Source organism: Mirounga angustirostris, unplaced genomic scaffold (genome assembly GCF_029215605.1).
Source record: "Mirounga angustirostris isolate CCGP_5_RB_7025 unplaced genomic scaffold, mMirAng1.0.hap1 SCAF_9, whole genome shotgun sequence".
Taxonomy (NCBI): domain Eukaryota; kingdom Metazoa; phylum Chordata; class Mammalia; order Carnivora; family Phocidae; genus Mirounga; species Mirounga angustirostris.
Genome location: NW_026991717.1, coordinates 108,008,788 through 108,031,667, shown reverse-complemented (window position 1 = coordinate 108,031,667; position 22,880 = coordinate 108,008,788). Strand labels below are relative to the sequence as shown.

Here is a 22,880-nt window from a genome sequence, read left to right as displayed (position 1 = left end):
AAATGAAATGCTTTAACTTTTTCCTAGTTCCAAAATCCTGTTCAAATCTATGCTCTTCCTTTCAATTCCCAGAACCACAGTCCTAGTTCAGGCTCTCATTCTCTCTCACCTGACTAGTGAGTGCAGTCATCTTCTAATTATTTGCCTGGCCTTTGGTCTCTGACCTCTGGCAATTTATCTTTGATTTCTTTCTCAGTTATCTTTCTAAAGCACAGTTCTGATGTCACTCTCTAGGTTAAAAACCTTCCGTGGCTCCCCGCTGACTGCAAAATAAAATCTCCAGCTAGGCATTCAAGGTCTTTACAGTCTGGTCCTATCCCCACTTTCTAACCCCATTCCAATCACTTACTCTTCCTACTCCGTATTCTATGAGCTATTAATTGTTTACCAAATACATCTTTGCACATTCCTATCCCATCTTTATCCATTTTCTCTTTTCCTAAGTTTCTCCATCTATTCTTATCTTGTTCTTTAATAAGGATGCCAGCTCAAGAGGATCGCTTTTTACCTTTCTTGCTGTCCCTAGTCAACTTGTTTCTTGTCCTTTCCAGGGCATGTTGTTGATGTCTCCATTTTAGCATTTCTCATCGGCTCTGTACTTGAGAGGTAGACCTATCTCAGTCTCTTTATACTGTGAGCAACTTCAAGATAGGGATGATAATTTATTCAACTTTCTATGGCTACAGCCTAGCAAGTGGAGTGGGAGGAAGAGACTAACTCCGTGGGAAATGAAGGGAATATTTCTAATGACACAGGAGGGGAAATTTCCAGCCTGTTTCTTGGAAGAGGTTCAAATTCTTTAATTATAGATATCCACCTTACCTGAAGTAACTTCCTGGAATTAGAGTTCAGAGACCTTCTAATAAAAAATATATTTTCTAGAAGTCAAGTTTGTAACTTGTGAGACATGGAAGTTAAGCCTCTAAATCACAGCCACCAATTACATTTCTTCTGTGCAACCCCACCCAGCTATTAGAATTTATTAAAAGGAAATTCTACATTTAAGTCAAGAATAACTGTGATCTCTTATTTGATCAACGGCACAGTATTGTCCCGGGACCTACATCTAGCCTTACCACCACTGGTCAGTTGGCACGTGGCTTTCAGGACATCAACCGTCAGAGACAGCTCTGTAATTACTTGTGATTACTTGAATGGAACGTTTCCGAACCATGGTGGTTATTTCGCCTTCATTCACCATTAAACATTTGATTCTGTGCCAGCAGGATGTCCGGGTGCTTGGCTACTCGCATTGCGGACGCCGGCACCAGGATCGTGGCCTTTCCGAGTCAACGCTCTTCAGAGGGAAGCCGGCACCACAGCCGGAGGGAAACGAGGGCTGAAGCTGCAGAAGGGGGGCGGGCAACGTCCGCCCGCCGGCCCAGCGCCGCGACGCCTGGTGGAGGTGACGGCGAACCTCCAGGCAGCCGCCCGGCCGAGCCTCCGCACCCAGGCGCCTGCGGATGCTCTCGGGGCGGCCCCGCGCAGCCCGGCCTCTCCCCGAACGGCAGTGCGGGGCGGGGCGCTGCGCGCGCCGGCGCGTGGAGGCCGCGGGCTGTGGTGGAGCGCGCGCGGCCTGGGAGGGGCGCGCGGGGGCCGCTGCGGCCTGTGGCGCCGTCACTCGGCAGAGCCGACCGGTCCAGCTGGGCGCCGCTGCCGCTGGCCAGGCGCGGGGGACGGTTCGAGGCTGCGCTGGGGGCCGGCCCGTCCTTCCGCCGCCGACGTCCTCCCATCCACGGGCCGCCCGGGTCCGTTATCATGTCGCTGAGGCAGCGCCTGGCCCAGCTGGCTGGCTGGCTGCAGGAGCCGCAGAAAGTGGCCCGTTTCCAGCGGCTGTGCGGGGTGGAAGCGCTTCCGCGCCGCTCCGCCGCGCCCGCCACCGATCCGAGGGGGGATGAGAAGGCGGAGGCGCCCCTCGCGGGAGACGCCCGGCGCCGAGAGCAGCAGCCAGGGGCGTCCGCAGGCCCCCAGCCGCCCGGAAGCGACCGCAATCAGTGTCCCGCCAAGCGCGGCGGCGGCGGCGCCCCCAACGGCGTGCGGAACGGGCTGGCGACCGAGCTGGGCCCGGCCTCGCCGCGGCGCGTGGGGGCCCTGCGCCGCAACTCGCTGACGGGCGAGGAGGGCGAGCTGGCCCACGTGAGCAACTGGCCGCTCTACTACCTGTTCTGCTTCGGCACGGAACTGGGCAACGAACTCTTTTACATCCTGTTCTTCCCCTTCTGGATCTGGAACCTGGACCCCCTGGTGGGCCGGAGGCTCGTGGTCATCTGGGTGCTGGTCATGTACCTGGGCCAGTGCACCAAAGACATCATCCGCTGGCCGCGGCCCGCCTCGCCGCCCGTGGTCAAGTTGGAGGTTTTCTACAACTCTGAGTACAGCATGCCCTCCACCCATGCCATGTCCGGCACCGCCATCCCCATCTCCATGGTCCTCCTCACCTATGGCCGCTGGCAGGTAAGTTTCCCTCTCCTCGCCTGCTGTGCCTGGGGGAGTTCTCCGGCGGAGAACCCGGACTTCTCTTCACTCCGCTCAGTTACTTTAACTTGGCCGTTTCCCCTTCCAAACCTCTCTTTCCACGGGTTTTCACAGCCCCCCGCGAACAGGCCCTTCCTAGGTTTAAAAAAATTAAGTGATCGGGGGAAACCTAGAGACTTAGCTGTCAAACTATATTCTAAACCCAAAGGAAACGCTATTCGTGGAGTAACATTGTCATTGGGCTTTGGTTAAGTTTTTAAACAGTTTTAATTCTTGTGATGCACAGAATATAATCGTAATTAATTATAATGTTCTTATACTTAATCGTTAGGTAACTAAGACCCACTTTCACCATAATATCCGGTGCCTTCCCCCAAACTAATTCTGTTTCAGGCTTGGGTAGTCTTTTTAGCTTTACTCCGAGACAGTGTTTATAAAACCGTAGTGTAATTCCAAAACAAACATGGTCATTCTAGGCAATGAAGTAATGAATTTTAAACGAAAGCCGCTATTTATGGAAGTTAATGGAACACAGCCTGAGTTCTTTTTTTAAGGGGTGTGGTTGCTAATTTGCTGATAGACGCAAAATTTATCTTCTGAATCACTGATCTGTAGTATCAGTTGTTGAGCTACTACAGCATTACTGTTGCATTAGCTTTAAATACTTTTAAAGTTTTTCTTAAAATTAGGGTTCTTTGTCAGACTAGTGGGTTTGTAAAATTGACATGTATGACAGCAGGGCCAGCCTGACAATCAGGGATGAGTTTTTAATGGTAAACATTTTATATTTTGCCTACTTCTTTTGGCCTCCCATTTCTCACTTTTTCATCGTCCATAAATGTTCCTTGGGTTTGAAAACTAATTCTTTTCTATGGAAGCAAAATTTATTCTTAGACTGCTGTCTTGTTTTATCTTTTAAATTGTAAGGAGCTTTGTTCCTCCTGCAGACCAGTCCCTTAATTTAAGAATAAAGTTAGTAATTATGGAGAATCTAAAGAATTAGACTTACTCGATTTTTTTTTCTGTTAGAGCACAAAATCATCTTACATTGAGAAATACTCAATTCTGTGTAAAACTCCATTATGATAAGCTTACTCATTCCAGATTTAATTCCAGTATAGATAAAATCTTGTCCCCATGGGCACTTCTGTGCAGTGCATCTCTCTTACAGTAACATGGAAAATATGTAATGTGCAGGGTAAGAATGACAGAATTATGAGAGAAGAGTACCATGGACAGTTTTTTTTTCCTTCCTATTTAGCCAAAGGAGATATAGAGGCTATTCCGATTGTAAAGTAGTACTGCCTTTTTTGAAGGATAGATAAAGATCCCAAATTTTATTTAGTCTAAATATTTCAAATTTAAGATTGTCATTGAGTTATGTTTGGCATGATATTTACTAGTTAGCTAATGATGTTTCTCTTATTTTCATGAGACTTTCAGGATTCTATTACTGTAGGGCCTTTTACAACTCCTGTGTTGCATGCTGTTAATATTAGAAGTCCAAGTAAGAGAAAAGTTATTTTTTGCTCATCATTTATTCAGAACACATGCTAACAGGAAGTCTGAAAACAGTACTGCTGATTATTTATGGATTGTAGATATTAGTATTCTAACATTTCAGGGTTATTTGAATTATCAGGATAAGCTTACATTATAGTGTTTTTTTTATTTATTTACATTATAGTTTTTGAACAATCTAATATATTTAATCCAAAGTCTGAGGAATTTGTAGATCATTCAATTTTAGAAATTGAACTAGACAGGACTTTAGAAATCACCTACTCTCAAACTATCATTTTACAGAGTGGAAACTGACCTATTAGAATTAATCTTGTAAAATTAGTTTAAATTTCTTAGTTTACATATTTTTACTCTAAATTTGAGTAAACTTCTAAATTTGAATAATTGTTTAATCTTTTGGTTAGCTGTTATAGAAGAAAGCCTCCCTTGTATGGAAGTCCTGTTTATAAATGTTTGTAATAATCTAGTATAAAAACCGAAATGACTTTTTTACCTTTTTACTTTTTAAAAGTCCTTGTTATGAACTGAAAACAAAAGTACCTTCCTTTGCTTAAGTTGTTTTGGTCCTGTTCTCTGTGTTTGTATTGTTGTACTTTGGAAGCTTATATTTCCAGAATGGGTAATGAAAAAAAATATTGGAGGGGCGCCTGGGTGGCTCAGTTGGTTTAAGCGTCTGCCTTTGGTTGAGGTCATGATCCCAGGGTCCTGGGATCAAGTCCCGCATGGGGCTCCCTGGTCACTGGGGAGTCTGTTTCTCCCTCTGCCCCTCCCCATGCTTGTGTTCATTCTCTCTCAAATAAAATCTTAAAAAAATATATTAGAAACTTGGGATAAGAATTAGACAATGAAAGCCTGGTGGTTTTCTTTTCTTTTCCTTTTTTTTTTTTTTTTAAGATTTTATTTATTTATTTATTTGAGACAGAGAGAATGAGAGAGAGAGAGCACATGAGAGAAGGGAGGGTCAGAGGCAGAAGCAGGCTCCCTGCCGAGCAGGGAGCCCGATGCGGGACTCGATCCAGGGACTCCAGGATCATGACCTGAGCCGAAGGCAGTCGCTTAACCAACTGAGCCACCCAGGCGCCCGCCTGGTGTTTTTCTAATAGTAGTTTTGGTTGACAGTCCTGTCCATCTGCTGGGCCCCTACAGCTTATTCAGGCCAAGTGTGGTTACTTCTGTATGCCTAGGATGCTGAAACAGCTCTGCAAGCAGAGTTATCTCACATACCATCCCTTTGGTGTGGAGTTAACTACTGAACTCCTCCCTGCCACTTAATGTTCCTACTTGAAATCTGCTCAAGATTCACCTCCTACACAGAGCCTTTTTAATTAACCCCTTCTGTTTCATTAGTCCTCATTTGTTCTTAAAATGACCATAGACAAAAAACATTACTTGGGGCTTGTTTAAAGTGTGGGTTTCTGCACGTTACTTTCAGAGATTCTGATCCATTAGCTAGCTAAGTGAGGGTGTAGTGCATTTTACTGAAGTTTCCCAAAGATTTTTGAGGAAAAAAAATGTACTTTCTTAAACCCTTCCAGTAAAAATAATTCTTGATCCTTAAAATATATTTTATATTTCTCCAACATTGTTGTCTCACCTTTTTTGCAATTCCAGTCTTTGAATCTTTTTAAGGTATGTTATAATATCAAAAGAGAGATCAGAACAGTATGACGCCAAGCGGTTATTTGATACTAGGAGAATTTTTTTTCATGGTGATGCAAGATAGAAAACCTATGGCATTTCTCCAGGTATTAACTTGATCCATTAGCCAGGATAATAATTATTGCTCTCATATTATTTGTTGGAATCTTTTGTAGCCTGAATTGGGAAAAAATAAGAAATAGGGAGCAGGTATTAAGAACATTGTCCTTTGAAGAATAATCGAAAATTAAAAATAAAGCACTCCTTTTGTATTTATTTTTTCATGTTATTTCAAAAAATAAAAATTCTTAATTTTTAAATATTATGGCATATAATAAGTTCTAATTATATACCTGATTTAATAACATTAAGAAAGTTTTAGATTAATTTCATTAAAAAAAATTGTCATCACACACTTTATAGCCAAACCCATTCTCAACTAGTCTATATCCTCTCACTAATTTTAATAATAATAATAGTAATTCTATTATTAACATTATTAACATTTATGAAGGTCTTAGTAGAAGTCAGACATTTTTTGAAAGGTCTATTACCTGATTTAGTCTACTCTTAAAACATCCCAGTGTGTTGTTTGTTTTTTTTTATAAGAGAGGTAAGATCTTTAAAATTTTATTTATTTATTGACAGAGAGAGACTGTGAAAGGGGGAACACAAGCAGGGGGAGTGGGAGAGGGAGAAGCAGGCTTCCTGCTGAGCAGGGAGCCCGATGTGGGGCTTGATCCCAGGACCCTGGGAAGGCTTAACGACTGAGCCACCCAGGTGCCCCAAAACATCCCAATGTTTGGTTCTACTATTAATACAAGTTTATAGATCAGGAAACTAAGAGAGGTAGGTTAAGTAACTTGACAAAGTAACATAGCTCTAGGTAAGTCTCAGAGGGCAAATTTAAATCTTACAGACTCCAGAGCTTATGCAGAAAACTCTTCAAATCACGCTATGTGATTTTTAAAGAATCTTTGCGATAACAAATATTTTTGAAATAGATAGGATTGTCTTAAACTACAGAAACAGTTTTTATATGCCTTGAGAAAATAATGTGTACGTATATACATATGCAATATCCACAAATATTTGTGTTTTAAACATATATTAAGTTGTTGACTGAAATCAGTGCTGATTTTCTCAGCCTTCCTTTCCCTCTGTCTTCCTAATATAAATAAAAAATGCCATAAACATAAGAGCTTTGGAAAAGAAAAGCACATAAGATATTTTATTAAAATATAGTCTATTATAGATAATAAAGATATCTGAGATCATGAAAAGATAAAAGGAAGACAAGAAGAGCTACAAAAGTGGGTCACAAATGACAAAGATTAGAAAAGGCTGCAAGAGCCAGTGGAAACTGATCACTAGTAATTCTGGGAAGAAACAGTTTATTAAAAAATCAAATTGGTTTGCTCTTTGATTTCTTTTTACCTAGTGTCATACTTGTGTTTGGAAATGCACATTTTCCTGATTTTATAAGTGCTTATTATTAATTCTTGATTTAAAATTAATTACATTTATTTGTTTGAATGGGGAATACTTCATAGAAAATTTAATATTTACATGAAAATATGAAGAAGAGAGTGCATTTCTTTTCTTTTTCTGTTCCACAGCTACTAGAATCTCTATTCCAGAGGATTCATTGTTATAAGTTTCTTGTTTAGCCTTCTAGAGAGTCTTTGCTGTTGTAGACATACATCTATATAGTTTATTTTTCATAAAATGGTAATATACTATACTGTTCTGGACCCTCCTTTTCTCATTTAGATATATATTGTGGAAAGATTTTCCTTTTCTTTTACCCAACAGTTAATGAATACTAACTTTGTGCTTAATAGTTGTTTTAAATGCTTTACATGACAATTCTTTTGATCCCCATAAAATCCTATGAGTATTATCACTGGTTTGCAGAAGAAACTGAGCTGGTGGGAACTTAAGTAATTTGCTCCAAATGACTCTGCAAGTACATAATAGAGCCTGGATTCAAACCCAGTTTGGCTGCAAAATTACATTATGCTACTATATTATATTGCCTTTCCATATTAGCACTTTCCATATTATATAGAGCTATGTAATTTTTTCACATTTACATTATGCTCCAATATACATATATATTTTTTTAGGATTTATGTATGTATGTATGAATGTATTTATTTATTTAAAGATTGTACTTATTTATTTGACAGAGAGAGAGAGAGAGCACAAGCAGGGGGAGTGGGAGAGGGAGAAGCAGGCTCAAGCAGGCTGAGCAGGGAGTCCGATGCAGGGCTCAATCCCAGGACCCTGGGATGATGACCTGAGCCGAAGGCAGACGCTTAACCAACTGAGCCACCCAGGTGCCCCTTATTTATTTTAGAGAGAGTGAGAGCAGGGGGAGGGGCAGAGGGAGAGAGAATCTCAAGCAGACTTGCTGCTGAGCGAGGAGCCCAACACAGGGATTGATCCCAGAACCCTGGGATCATAACCTAAGCCGAAATCAAGAGTTGGATGCTTAACTGACTGAGCCACCCAGGCGCCCCTGCTCCAATATATTAATGTAGCATAATTTATTTAGTAAGTTGACTATTCCAGTACTGCCTATTCAAACCTTTCTCATATTTTTTTTCTATTAGTTTGCTGGCATTTTACTTACTGATTTTTCTTTTTTAACTATTCTTTTTGGGGTTTTCTTTTTTTTAAAACTGTTGCTGTACCTTCAAATAATGTTATACCACTTCAAGTATAGCATAAGAACCTTACAAGAGTATACTTCCATTTTTCCCTCTCCCCTCCTTTCTATTATTGTTGTCATACATTTTATATCTACATATGTTATAAAACTCACAATACATAATACATTATTATTATTATTTTTGTATAATGTTCCAGCATTTCTAGAAATTTTTTTTCTCCCCTCTTCTACCATCTCCTCCTGTTTTGGAACTTCAATTTCATGTATGTTAAATTGTTTAACACTGCCACTCACAGATCACTGATGCAATGACGATGATGATGATTGCAGTGTTTTTGTTCTCCGTGCTTCATTTTGGACCGTTTCTATTGCTTTGACTTCAAGTTCACTGATCTTCAGTGTCTGATTTTCTGGTAAACTCAAGTAGGATGGGATATAGTTTCAGATACTGTATATTTTATATCTAGAAGCTCTAATTGGGTGTTTTTTAAATCTTCCAGGGGCACCTGGGTGGCTTCTTCGGCTCAGGTCATGATCCCAGGGTCCTGGGATTGAGCCCCGCATCGGGCTCCCTGCTCCACAGGAAGCCTGCTTCTCCCTCTCCCACTCCCCCTGCTTGTATTCGCTCTCTCGCCATGTCTCTCTCTGTCAAATAAATAAATAAAATCTTAAAAAAAAAAAATCTTCCATTTCTTCACTCATTATGTTCCTATTTTCTTTTACATTCTTTAGTATAAGATTTTAATAGCTGTTTTAAGGTTCTTATCCATTAATTCCATCATCTTTGTCATCTTTGTGTGATTCTAATATTTTTCCTGCTTATGGATCATATTCTCCAGCTTCTTTGCTTTGTAATTTTTATAGTTCTAGATTTTGTTTATTCCTTTAAATAGTGTCAGACTTGATCATGGTTACAGTTAAATTACTTGTCAGTTTAAGCTTGCTAGAGAGGGTCCAGAATAACCGTAGTCTAGAGCTAATTTGGCTTCACTGCTAAGGTCTGCATGATATACGGAATAAGTCAGCCAGGCTCTCCAGGTAATAACCTTATAAAGACTGCCCAATTCCCTTAGTACTCTGCCTAGTGGGAAAGCAGTTCCGGGCCTATGTGAACTTTGGGAATTGTTTAGCCTACTATTTTCCCCAGCCTGGTGGACTTCCACCCCATGCATGCACATATTAGTACTCGGCAAACAATTTGCAGAGACCCCCTACAGATCTTTGGGGCTCATTCTCTGTGTGGATTCCTCTCTCTAGTGTTCTGTCCTGCAAATTAATGGCTACTTTGGCCTCTGCGAATTCCGCTCTTTTTCCCCTTAGTTCAGTGAGACTGCTAGACTTTGTTTTGGTTCCTCCTCCCATGCTACAGCCTGTAAACTGCCTCCAGCAGCAAGTTGGGGCAATCATAAGGCTCATCTCATTTGTTTCCCTTTTCTCCTGAATTACAGTTCTGTGCTGCTTGTTTTCCAGTATATGAAAATGGTTGTTTTATATAATTTGTCTAGTTTTCTGGCTGTTTATAGTGGAACAGCTGTTATTATAACAGTTAATCCTTTGTGGACAGAAATCCTCTCACCTCTACTTACTGTTTTTTGTTTTTTATATTAAAAAACTTATTGGGATGTAATTCATATACAATTCACCCATTTAAAATATGCAGTTCGGTGGCTTTTGATGTATTCATAGTTATGCAGCCATCACCACAATCAATTTTAGAATATTTTCATCACCACCCACAGGAACCCCATACCCATAGTAGTCACACCCTATTCCCCCCTCCGCCCCCAATTCCTAGGCAACCCTAGACAATCACTAATCCACTTTATGTCTCTATAGATTTGCCTACTCCGGACATTTCATATAAATGGAAGCATACAATATGTAGTCTGTTGCTGGCTTCTTTCACTTAGCATATTTTAAGATTCATCCATATTATAGCATGTATCAGTACTTCATTCCTTTCATTCCTTTTTATTGCCAAGTACTGTTCCATCAGATGCATATATAACATTTTATTTATCCTTTCATCTGTTGAAAGACATTTGGTTTTACTTTTTGGTTATTTGGAATAATGTTGCTGTGGATAGTTTTGTATAGGTTTTTGCATGGACATACGTTTTTGTTTCTCTTGGGTTACTTACTGGTTTTTGAAGCCCTTTATATTGTGGTCAAATTTGCCTTTTGTCCATGTGTGATTTAGAAATATGCTTTCCTAAATTATTACTTCTCTTCCTACTTTTTTTTCCAAGGAGAATTATTTTCTTTTTAGGTATCTTTTGTTTCATGGTTTTGTATAATATTTAGAATAGCCTTCTACCATGGTTTCTTATAGTACTTCTGTGGTTGTTTTTTTATGCTTAAGTCTTTTAACCATCTTTTGCTTTGAGGAAGGAATCTAACTTGATATTCCCCCGTAGTACCATTTATTGAATAGTCCATTTTCCCCTACTGACTTGAACTGTCTCTTTTATCATATATTAAATATAGGTATATACTTGGGTCTATATTCATATTTTTACTTAGAATTGATACATCTGATATTTGTGTGCAAGTTCCATACTATTATATTTATTGTAGCTTTATAATATATATTTTACTTATTCTTGCTGTTTTCACTTGTTTATAGTTTTCTGTATGTACTTTAGATTTTGTTTTTCTAGTTCTTTTTTTAAAAATTTTTTTTTTTAAAGATTTTATTTATTTATTTGAGAGAGAGAGAACGAGAGAGAGCATGAGAGGGAGGAGGGTCAGAGGGAGAAGCAGACTCCCTGCCGAGCAGGGAGCCCGATGTGGGACTCGATCCCGGGACTCCAGGATCATGACCTGAGCCGAAGGCAGTCGCTTAACCAACTGAGCCACCCAGGCGCCCCTAAAATTTTTTTATTAACATATAATGTATTATTTGTTTCAGGGGTGTTTTTCTAGTTCTAAAAGCAAAATCCTTTTGCTATTTTTTTATTGGAAAGATAAAATAGTACTTTCATGTTTAAATCTTTGATCTAACTTTAGTTGGTTTTGAATATATTGTGAGATATGGATCTGATGTAATTTTTTTCACACTGATAATTAATTGACCTAATTCCATTTTTGAATAGTTCATCCTTTCTCCACTTATCTGTAATGCCACTTAGGTTATATATCAAGTTTCCATATGTGTATGGGTGTGATTCTGAGGTTCTCCATTGTGTTTCACTGGTCTCTTTATGTGTCTCTTTATCAATATCATTGTCATGCTTTAATTGCTTTAGAATAAGTATTATTTACAAAAGTTCTCTACCATGTTCTTCAAGATTGTCCTGGCTAGGGGCACCTGGGTGGCTCAGTTGGTTGAGCGACTGCTTTCGGCTCACGTCATGATCCTGGAGTCTCAGGATGAGTCCGGCATCGGGCTCCCTGCTCAGCGGGGAGTCTGCTTCTCCCTCTGACCCTTCCCCCTCTCATGTGCTCTCTCTCTCTCTCTCTCTCATTCTCACTCTCTCAAATAAATAAATAAAATCTTAAAAAAAAAAGATTGTCTTGGCTATTTTTGAGTATTTGCTTTCAATATACATTTTAGAATGAACTCTTTAATTTCTATAAAAAACTCTGGACTTTTATTGAAACTACAATGAATTTATAAATTAATGTGGAGAGAATTGATAGCCTTACAATACTGATGTTATCTGGGAATATGGTAAGTCTTATTTATTTAGGTTTTCTTAAATGTATTTCATTCTCCATATAAATCAAGTATATCTTCTGTTAGATTTATTTGTAGTTACCTTATATTTTTTGTCATTGTTATAAATGATATCTTGTTAAAAATCAAATATTGTAACTTTTTGTGGCTGGAAGATAGAAACATGCTTGATTTTTATGCATTGATCATATATGCAACAACTTTTTTCAACTCTCCATTAACTTAATAACTTATATGTATAATCTCATTTGTTCTTTATAGAAAAAATCATATCAACTGAGAACTATGACAAGTTTATTTCTTCTGTTGCAAGTATACATTTTTTTCTTTTTGACTAAAAAGCTTTAATAAAGGTAATGACATTAAATTCCACAAATACAATCATTTCATTTCTAGTAAGTACTAGCCAATAACATAAGCCCTACAGATAGGGTAAAACCCCCAAAATATGGACTGTTTGCTCGGGGAGATTAGATTGTTTTAGGAAGACTGTGTCTATAGTATGGAAAATGGACTAGAGAGCAGTAAGACTGGAGGCAGGGAAATCAGACCAAGTACGATGTTACTCCACCAGTTCAAGGGAGAGAAGATGGGAGACCTAGATCAAGAGACTACAAACAGCGGCCAGCTGCCTGATTTTATTTACTTTTAAAGATTTGATTTATTTATTTGACAGAGAGAGGCACAGTGAGAGAGGGAACACAAGCAGGGGGAGAGGGAGAGGGAGAAGCAGGCCTCCCGCTGAGCAGAGAGCCCCATGCGGGGCTCGATCCCAGGACCCTGAGATCATGACCTGAGCCAAAGGCAGATGCTTAACGACTGAGCCACCAAGGCGCTCTGGTTTTTTTACATTTTAAATATAATTTAAATACAATTGAAAAAAGCCACAAGAATATTTTGTGACATGTGTGAATTATATGAAATTAATAATTTTAGTGGCTCTTGATAAAACTTTATTGAAACACAGCCATGTCTGTTCATTTATATCTATATTGTGTGTGGTGCTCTTGCGCTACAGCAGCAGAGCTGAGTAACCGACACTGACTGTATAATCCACAAAGCCCAAAATAGTTACTGTTTGGCTCTTTATAAAAACAACTCTGCTGGCCCCTGACCTAGATAGTGTCAGTGGGAGTAGAAAGAAATGGATACATTTGAGAGATATTTAGAAGTAGAATTGACAAGACATGGTGATTAATTGCAAATGGCAGTAAGGAAGAAAAACAGGAGTAAAGGATTATTCCCAGATTTCCTATTTGGAAAGATAAGAAACAGTAGTTTGATTTGTAGGAACATAAAATATGGAAAGCAGGTGAGATTTGCGGAAAGGAGCAGGAGTATGGAGCAGAATTCTGTTTTAGGTATATTGAATTTGAGGTGTCTGTAAGACAGAACTATCTGGGAAGCAGTTCTACACGTGGAAGAGACCTAGACATGTTTACCCCAAAGATACAAATGTATTGATCCAAATGGGCACCTGTACCCCACTGTTTATAGCAGCAATGTTCACAATAGCCAAACTGTGGAAAGAGCCAAGATGTCCATCGACAGATGTAACTTGGACAGATGGATAAAGAAGATGTGTGTATACACACACACACACACACAAATGGGAGTATTTCTCAGCCATCAGAAAGGATGAATACTTACTATTTATATTGACGTGGATGGAACTGGAGGGTTTTATGCTGGGCGAAATAAGTCAATCAAAGAAAGACAATTATATGATTTCACTCATACGTGGAATATAAGAAACAATGCAGAGGATCATAGGGGAAGAGAGGGAAAATGGAATGGGAAGTCATCAGTGAAGGAGAAAAACCATGAGAGACTCTTAACTCTAGGAAACAAACTGAGGGTTGCTGGAGGGGATGTGGGTGGAAGGATGGGGTAATTGCATGATGGCCATTAAGGAGGGCACATGATGTGATGAGCACTGGGTGTTACATGCAACTGATGAATTACTGAACACTACACCTGAAACTAATGATGTACTGTATGTTAGTTAATTGACTTTAAATTAAAAAAAAAGAGAAAGAGACCTAGACAGGTTTAGTATCATCAACATATATGTGCAGAATGAATGATGAGAATGGATGGTACTGCCCTTGTAGAGTACATATAGTGAGAATAACAGAAGGTCTAAGGAAAAAACCTTCAAAGACATTAACATTTAAGGAATGGATAGGGTAAAAAGAACCTGAAACAGAATCTGACAAGTAGCAGTTTGAGAGGTAAGAAGATATCTTAGGGATTGTCTAACTAGGACTCTGTGTGTGTGTGTGTGTGTAGGGGTTCTAGTAACCCATTTGTACTAGCTTAAGAAAAAAAAAAGGAAATTTATTTCAGGACTAGAATGAGTATCTTCTTATGGAAGTCAAAATCAAGAAAGTGCTGCCAGGCTTCCTGAGGGAATGGAGCCAGGCCTCTGGAATGCTATCAGAACTAAAGGCAGTGCCATCCATCTTTGTTTCTTGGGGTTGCATGGTCTCTCATTTGTTTCCTTCTTCTTCTGCTTTGGCATGCGTATGTCAGCCTTACCCCTACTTCTACATTATTTCAATTTCAAACATACAACAGAGACTGACTGACTTTCATTCAAATTATGATTAGGAAAAAGAATGTAATCAGCTCAGTCCAGCCAGTGGATTTGCTGCTCTAGGGCCAAGTGTCCATGCCTGATCCAATAGCTGTAGTCAAAAGAGCAGGGTCATACAGTATTAACATGTCTCCTGGGCCACACTGCTGGGGCTAGCAGGGATGTTTGCAGAAAAGAGGAGTGTAAATTGGACAGTATCATAAAAAGAATATAAAGGGAGGCTACAAGTAAAAGAGTGTTTCTAGAAAAGGCTTGTAGTTAATATTGTTTTTTTTTGTTTGCTTGTTTTGAAGATTTTATTTAGTTATTTGAGAGAGAGCATGAATTGGGAGTTAGGAGCAGAGGAAGAGGGACAAGCAGACTCCCTGCTGAGTGGGGAGCCTGACTCAGGGCTTGATCTCAAGACCCTGTGATCATGACTTGAGCCAAAGTCAGCCGCTTATCCTGCCGAACCACCCAGGCACCCCTAATTAATATTGTTAAATGCTGCTAAAAGGACAAACAAGAGAAGTACTGAGTTTTATAGAAGACTTGTAAAATAAAAATAGAAAAAACCTAATGTTAATTTTTGGTATTTCCTTACAATTTGAAAATAATTGCAACCATATTGTATATGGTGTTTATTTTTTTATTTAATATAATGTGTGATAGTTAATTTTATATGTCACTTGGCTAGGCCACGATACCCAGATTTTTGGGCAACCACTATCATATTTGTTTCTGTGAAGATATTTTTTAGGGATGCCTGGGTGGGCTCAGTCAGTTAAGCATCTGTCTTCAGCTTAGGTCATGATCCCAGGGTTCTGGGATTGAGCCCCGCATCAGGCTCCTTGCTCAGAGGGGAGCCTGCTTCTCCCGCTACCTGCCGCTTCCCCTGCTTGTGTGCTTCCCCTGCTTGTGTGCGAGCGCCCTCTGACAAATTTTTAAAAATCTTAAAAAAAAAAAAAAAACCTTTTTAGGTGGTTATTAACATTTCAATCAGTATGTATCTTTGAGATTATCTTAATTGGTGGGGCTTTATCCAATCAATTGAAAGAGAAAAAAAGACTCTTTTCCCCCCAGGAAGAGGGGATCCTGCTCACCTACTGTCTTTGGACTTGAGCTACATCAACTCTTTCCTGGCTCTCCAGTCCACTGGCCTACCCTGCAGATTTTGTATTTGTAGCCTCCATGATCCTTAAAATAAATCCAATAATAGAGGCAATTCCTTGCAATGAATCTTTCTCCATATATGTGTATATATACATCTTACTGGTTTTGTTTCTCTGGAGAACTATAATATTTTTTCTCTATCAGTAAAAATTCCTAGAAAACATTTTTTTTTTTTTTAGATTTATTTATTTGAGAGATAGAAAGCGTGCGAGCAGGGGAGAGAGGCGGGGTGGGGGGAGAGGGAGAGAAGCAGATTCCCTGCTGAGTGGAGAGCCCCATGTGGGACTTGATCCCACGACCCCAAGAGCATGACCTGAGCCGAAATCAGGAGTTGGATACTTAGCCAACTGAACCACCCAGGCACCCCTCTAGAAAACATTCTTTTTTTTTTGTATTTTATTGGACTGATGTACATCTCACCATTTCTGAGACATAAAGCTAGCATAGGACTAAGAATGTAGAATAGCAAAGGGGAGGAAGCCACCCACAAATTTCAGTCAACTAGAAAGGTACATAAATCTTTGGATTGGAATTGAGGAAAAAAGCTGTTCAGAGCTGAAGGAAGGTCCTAGTTTCTAACAAAAATCTCCTAAAGGCTCTACTAATAGAAGGGTCAGTTTATGGAAAAACTCCCAAATTGCACAAAACTCCATTAGGCAGGAGAAATGGGCAGGACAGCAGGACGTGGGCTGTGGGGACAGCTGGTCTGCAGGAGGGATGGCTGGGCTGGAGGCCACAGCTCCGGCCCAGGACCTGGAGGTTGGAGGCTGGAAGAAGTGTAGAGGCAGAGGTGAGTGCATTCACCCAAAGCCTGGGCCTTCCCAGTTGCTCTGGAGGATACGGCTTTCCTCAGACAAGGTAGAAAACATTCTTAATGAATGAAACACATTCATATTCTTGCAAAATAGTTTTTATATTATAATATTGCCCTTACTACAGATACTGTTATCTCCATTTATAGATGAGGAAACTGATTCAAAGAAATTATGAAATTAGCCCATTGTCCCACATCTGAAGAAGCAGGGGAGTCAACCTAGCTCACAACCCTCGAAGAGTCCCTCACCTTTAAGGCAAATATTTTGTCTATGCAATCTTGTCCATCAGAAATTGAGAACAGGTACTGAGTTTGGGCAGGTTTCCTCACTGAAGAATAAATTGAAAAACCTCCATTTACCATGTGGACTAAAAAGCAGAAAAGCTGCCACACAGAAAAAGATGAAGTGGATATGTAAGAAAAAGAGAGGGTCCTGTGACTGTCTAGTTTATAGTTCCAGTTTCTTCTTGAAGCTTAGCTTCCCTTTGCCTTAGGGCTCAGTGAGATAGTCTGTATCCTTATAATACATTTCTTTTTCTCTACATAATTCAGTTCCTATTATTTACATTTTTTAGAGTCCCAATAAATGCATATAGTAAATGGCTACGGCCAATAAAACCATTATTTTAAACTACTACATTATAATCAATATTGATTTGTTCATTGTTGTATATATAATTTCACGATAAACATTTTTATATATGAATCCTTGTCCCACATTTCTGTGTCTTTGGTATAGAATTTTAGGAGAGAGATCACTGTGTCAGCGTATATGAACACTTAGAGCCCTTTTATGTATGGACAAATGCTTTCCAGAAAGGTTGCATCAATTTTTATTCCATTAGCAGTGTATGAGAGAACAAGGCAGATATATCATTAATGTGGTATCCTTGTCATCTGTTGTTTACATATACACTATCCCTTTCTTGAATTCAAAATATTTTTTTCTGGTGCCTGCCTTTTTTCTGGTGCCTGCCATATTTAAATTACTATGAAAATTTTAAATTCTACTGAAGACAGTTTTTGTCATTGCTTTAATTGCAAGTCATTTTATTGACTCAATGTGAATGACAAATGACACAATATAAAAACTAATTCTGGGGCGCCTGAGTGGCTCAGTCATTAAGCGTCTGCCTTCGGCTCAGGTCACGATCCTAGGGTCCTGGGATCGAGCCCCACATCAGGCTCCCTGCTCTGCCGGAAGCCTGCTTCTCCCTCTCCCACTCCCCCTGCTTGTCTTCTGCTCTCGCTATCTCTCTCTGTCAAATAAATAAAATCTTTAAAATAAATAAATAATAAAAATAAAAACTAATTCTGATTTTGTGTGATAAAGAGTTAATAAGGAAAGCATATCAGTAAGAATAAAACCATTTGGTAGAATAACTGAAGGGAATGTTTAAATAAGTGTTCCTGTAATAGGCTGTGTAATGAAAAGATTAGATCGTGGTACGAAATTAAAAGCATCAAGAAGGTCATGTGATCTGTTTTCCGTTTGGTAAATTTTTTCTAATTTGAAAATAATGTGAAGGACTTGTAAATTTTTCTTTCAGTTTTTTTGATAAGACCTAAAGATTTAAGTAAAAACTTTCTTATTAGAGGAAATAACATAAATTCAGCAAGTAAAGCTCAACATTCTCTAAGAAAAAGAAAATAAAAACTAGGAACCCCTACCAAACTTAAAATTATTACCTATTTGTATAGTGATAAAAGTATAAAGTAACAAGCATGGTAAATTGGAAAAGGCATCAGAATAGGCCACTGGATGACTAAGTGTTATTTAGCATCACTGGGTCTGTTTCTTCATCTCTAAAGAGAGGAGAGTGGAATTAATATCTTTAAGTTCCCTTCTACCTCTAATTAAGTTTGTACCTAGCCTCCATTCTAAGAAAAACCTAAATAAAAAATATCTGAGAGATAATCTGCTTGATCCTAGGGATACAGGGAATTAAACAACACACTATACATGAAGGACAGCTTAGTATAGTGGTTAAGAGCTTAGATTTGGGAAATTAGACTTTCAATGTTTGAATCTCAGCTCCATAACTTAATACCTGTTTAATCTTGGACCTCTCTTTGACTCAGTTTCATTTAAATTAGAAATCTACCCCATAGGGTTGTTCTGATGATTAAATGAATATTTATAAAGCTCTTAAAACAGTGCCTGGTACACAGTAAATTGTATGTGAAGTAAAATTATTTAATCTATTAACACTTAAATAAAGAAAAAATCCACATTTATTTCTTCTAACATCTTCCTAGAAATGAATTTTGGCTTTAAAAAATCCAGCCAGTTTATTTGTCAAGTAAAGGATTGGGGTGGGTAGGAATTAGTAGAGAGTTACAATCAAGTGGAGGACAGAACAATTGCAAATATGTGTGTATCAGAAGTGAGAGAAAGGTTGGTTAGATTGTTACTGCAGAGGAAAAGAGGAAGATGACTTTTTAAAAAATAGAAACTAGGGCTCTTACAGAATTGCTAAATTTGCCAGTGTGGAGAAGACAATCTGAGTTTTCTATTACAATGCCTTTTGCATTTTGAAAATTACTGTACTTAAATTGCCCCTCCTCCCCAGTGCTAAATTTGCTCCCAACCCTAGAGATTTGAATAGGAATTTTTTAAAAAACAAATCTCCACAGAATCCGTATTAGACACTGGAGAAATTCTCTGGGGCCTTGTAGCAGATAGGGCTACATTATCCAAGAGACAATTAGATAAAAATTTATTATAATTCCACATCCACATTAGAATTGGAATGAATGAATGAATGAATTGGTAACTGCCTGGAAAACTGAATTTATTAAGCTTCTCTTGTTTCTACTCTGGTTTCCACAGAGAGAATCAGGAATTTCTTGTTCATCTTAACTATCTGGAAAGCTGTGGTCTGCCTGCCCACAGCTGTAAAATGATACAAGCTAAAACATGTAGTCCTTCTCTTTCTTTTTCACAAATCCCTTCCCTGTAACAGAAATTGGGAAAGAGATCCTAGTTTGTTAACCTAAGTCTACATCAAATAGGATGGTAATAAACAGTACTTTCCTTTTTTTTTTTTTTTTTTTTAAGATTTTATTTATTTATTTGACAGGGAGGGAGGGAACACAGGCATGGGGCATGGGAGAGGGAGAAGCAGACTCCCCACTGAGCAGAACAGGGAGCCCGACTTCCCTGGGATCACGACCTGAGCCGAAGGCAGACGCTTAACAACTGAACCACCCAGGCGCCCCTAAACAATACTTTCCTGGGCGCCTGGGTGACTCAGTCGTTAAGCGTCTGCCTTCGGCTCAGGTCGTGATCCCAGGGTCCTTGGGCGTTGGGCTCCCTGCTCGGCGGGAAGCCTGTTTCTTCCTCTCCCACTCCCCCTGCTTGTGTTCCCTCTCTCGCTGCATCTCTCTCTGTCAAATAAAAACAAAACAAAAACAAAAAACAATACTTTCCTTATTGTGGTTTTTAATAAAAAATATACTTAAAATTATAATTAATTTTTACTTGATGAATTCTGTTGCTAAATTGATACTTTGTAACTTCAGGGTTTGAAAGAAACAGTAAGTTGACACCATATATGAATAGGTCAAAAGGATAGATTGAGCTGAAAATGTTTTAGTTCACATATTTATCTTAATATGTACATTAAATGACTGCATATGGGTCAGTTTTTGTTTTTGTTTTACCTTTTTGAACCCATGTATTATTATACACCACACTAGCCTACCGGTGTGGAAAGTACTATGAAGGAAAACATGCTATTATGATTAAGTTTTTTGCTTTGTTTTGCTTTTAGTATACAAAATATAGTTCATAAGGTGCTATTATAGGAAATGATTTTTATTTCTATACAATTTGGTTACTTTTAGAAAGTGTATAGTTTTAAAAGCTTAAGCTACAGAATCCTTACCTAACAATGTTTATTCTAAAACAAACATTGGACAGCCATCAAAAAAAATAAAATAAAATCTTGCCATTTGCAACGACGTGGATGGAACTAGAAATAAGTCAATCAGAGAAAGACATGTATATGATCTCACTGATATGAGGAATTTGAGAAACAAGACACAGGATCATAGGGGAAGGGAGGGGGAAAATGAAACAAGAGGAAACCAGAGAGGGAGACAAACCATAAGAGACTCTTAATCTCAGGAAACAAACTGAGGATTGCTGGAGTGGAGGGGGGTGGGAGGGATGGGTGATGGACACTGGGGATGGGAAGTACTATGATGAGCGCTGTGAATTGTGTAAGACTGATGAATCACAGACCTGTACCCCTGAAACAAATAATACATTACATGTTAATAAAATAAAGATCTTACACTTGTTAAAAAAAATAAATCAGTAGACTTTGAGTAAAAAATAAATGAATAAATAAATAAATAAAATAAAACAAGCATTGGAAATTCCCTAAATTTACTCAAAAGGATTTTCAGATTGCAATTTATTGTGATGGATTCCAGAGATGCTCTTAGAACTAAAGGTTAAGGTGGCCCAGGTTTGAGGCCAGGCCTTTGACCCCAAGGTTATCATGAATTTGATAAGGTAAGACTGATATCCTTCCGAGGCTGAAGGCTTATGTTTACTTCGTTTAGCAAGTATTTATTGACTGCCTACTATATGTAGACACTGTTGTAGTCACTGATAATACAGCAGTGAGCAAAACAGATTCAAGTTTCTGCCCCCATGGAACTTACATTCTTTTTTTTTTTTTAAAGCATTTATTATAATTCCACATCCAGTGATGACTTTTTTTTTTTTTTAAGATTTTATTTATTTATTTGACAGAGAGAGAGATAGCGAGAGCAGGAACACAAGCAGGGGGAATGGGAGAGGGAGAAGCAGGCTTCTTGCCGAGCAGGGAGCCCGATGTGGGACTCGATCCCAGCACCCTGGGATCATGACCTGAGCCAAAGGCAGACGCTTAACGACTGAGCCACCCAGGCGCCCTGGAACTTACGTTCTTGAGGAAAGAGACAATAATTAAAATAAATACTAGTATTTTTACATATGTACATATATTACATATATACGTATATTACATATAGAGAATATGATAATATCTACTATATCCTAATGCATAAATATATCCCATGTCAAAGATAAGGTCTGTTACTTCTTCCATTAATGTTTTATAGCTTTCAGTGTACCAGTCTTTTACTTACTGGGTTAAATTTATTACTAGGTATTTTATCCTTTTGGATGCTGTCGTAAATCGAATTTTCTTAAATTCCTTTTCAGATTGTTCAGTGCTGGTATACAGAAACAGAACTGATTTGTGTGTGTTGATCTTGTACCCTGCAACTTTGCTGAATTCATTTATTAACTCTAGTGGTTTTTTGTGGATTCTTTTGTGATTTTCTTTTTCTTTTTTCTTTCTTTTTTTTTTTTACAATCATGTTATCTGTAAGTAGAGATAGTTTTACTTTGTCCTTTCCAATTTAGATGTCTTTTATTTCTTTTTCTAGCCTAACTGTTCTGCCTAGAACTTATAATACAGTGTTAGACAGCAGCAGTGAGAGGTAGATGTCTTTCTCATCTTGAAGAGAAACCTTTTAGTCTGTCACCATTAAGTATGTTATCTTTAGGTAGTTCATAAATGCCCTTTATCATGTTGAAGAAATTCCCTTCTTTCCTAGTTTTTTGAGTGCTTTTATTATGACAGATGATCATGGGTATTTTTTTCTTAATTCTATTAGTGTGATGTATTACATTGATTTTTCTTTGTGGAACCACCCTTGCATTTCGGGGATAAATCCCACACCATACATCATGGTGTATAATACTTTTAATGAGCTGTTGGATTTGGTTTGCTAATATTTTGTAGAAGATTTTTGCACCTGTATTTACAAGGGATATTGGTCTGTAGTATTTCTTGTGATGTTTTTGTCTGGTTTTGATAGCAGGGTAATAATGGCCTCATGAATGAGTTAGGAAGTGTTCCCTAAGGTTGATATTAAAATTTTAAAAAATGTTTGGTAAAATTCACCAGTGAAACCATCTGGACTTTAGGGACCCAGGCTGATGGAACTTTGCCTATCTTGTGATACATATCAGCATGTGGCTTCCAGGGTTGCATCTATAAGGAAGAGAGAGATCATAGAAAGACTGAAAGAGGCATAAGTCCTTTTCCCCAGCTCATTGGCTAAACTAGTCACATAGTCCCAACCAACTGCAAGTGAACCTGAAAATGTAGAGGAGCATAAGGAATATTTGATGAACATTACTGTTTCCACACCTGTTCTCTTTGTATTTCTCCATAGTACTTAACACACTTGAACACAGTACTTAACACATCTTACATAATTTATATATCTTTAAATATCATATAATTTGCAATAT

At 38.6% G+C, this 22,880-nt stretch overlaps 1 protein-coding gene and 1 long non-coding RNA gene across 4 annotated transcripts in view; one reads left to right on the top strand and one right to left on the bottom strand.

Moving 5' to 3' along the window:
- LOC123861680 (uncharacterized) overlaps positions 1-1,357 on the bottom strand; it is a 96,031-nt gene extending 94,674 nt beyond the window's left edge. For both annotated transcript variants that reach the window (XR_010405214.1, XR_010405213.1), the window contains exon 1: positions 1,077-1,357. This is a non-coding gene — a long non-coding RNA (uncharacterized LOC123861680). The remainder of the gene's footprint in view (positions 1-1,076) is intronic.
- Positions 1,358-1,551: 194 nt separating this feature from the next.
- Positions 1,552-22,880, top strand: part of LOC123861678 (sphingosine-1-phosphate phosphatase 1) — a 113,653-nt gene continuing 92,324 nt past the window's right edge. The window contains exon 1 of one of the 2 annotated variants that reach the window (XM_045901004.3): positions 1,552-2,454. In XM_045901004.3, the coding sequence (XP_045756960.1) occupies positions 1,759-2,454 (696 nt within the window). In that variant the 5' untranslated portion in view covers positions 1,552-1,758. The remainder of the gene's footprint in view (positions 2,455-22,880) is intronic. The other variant, XM_045901005.3, reaches the window with a different exon arrangement.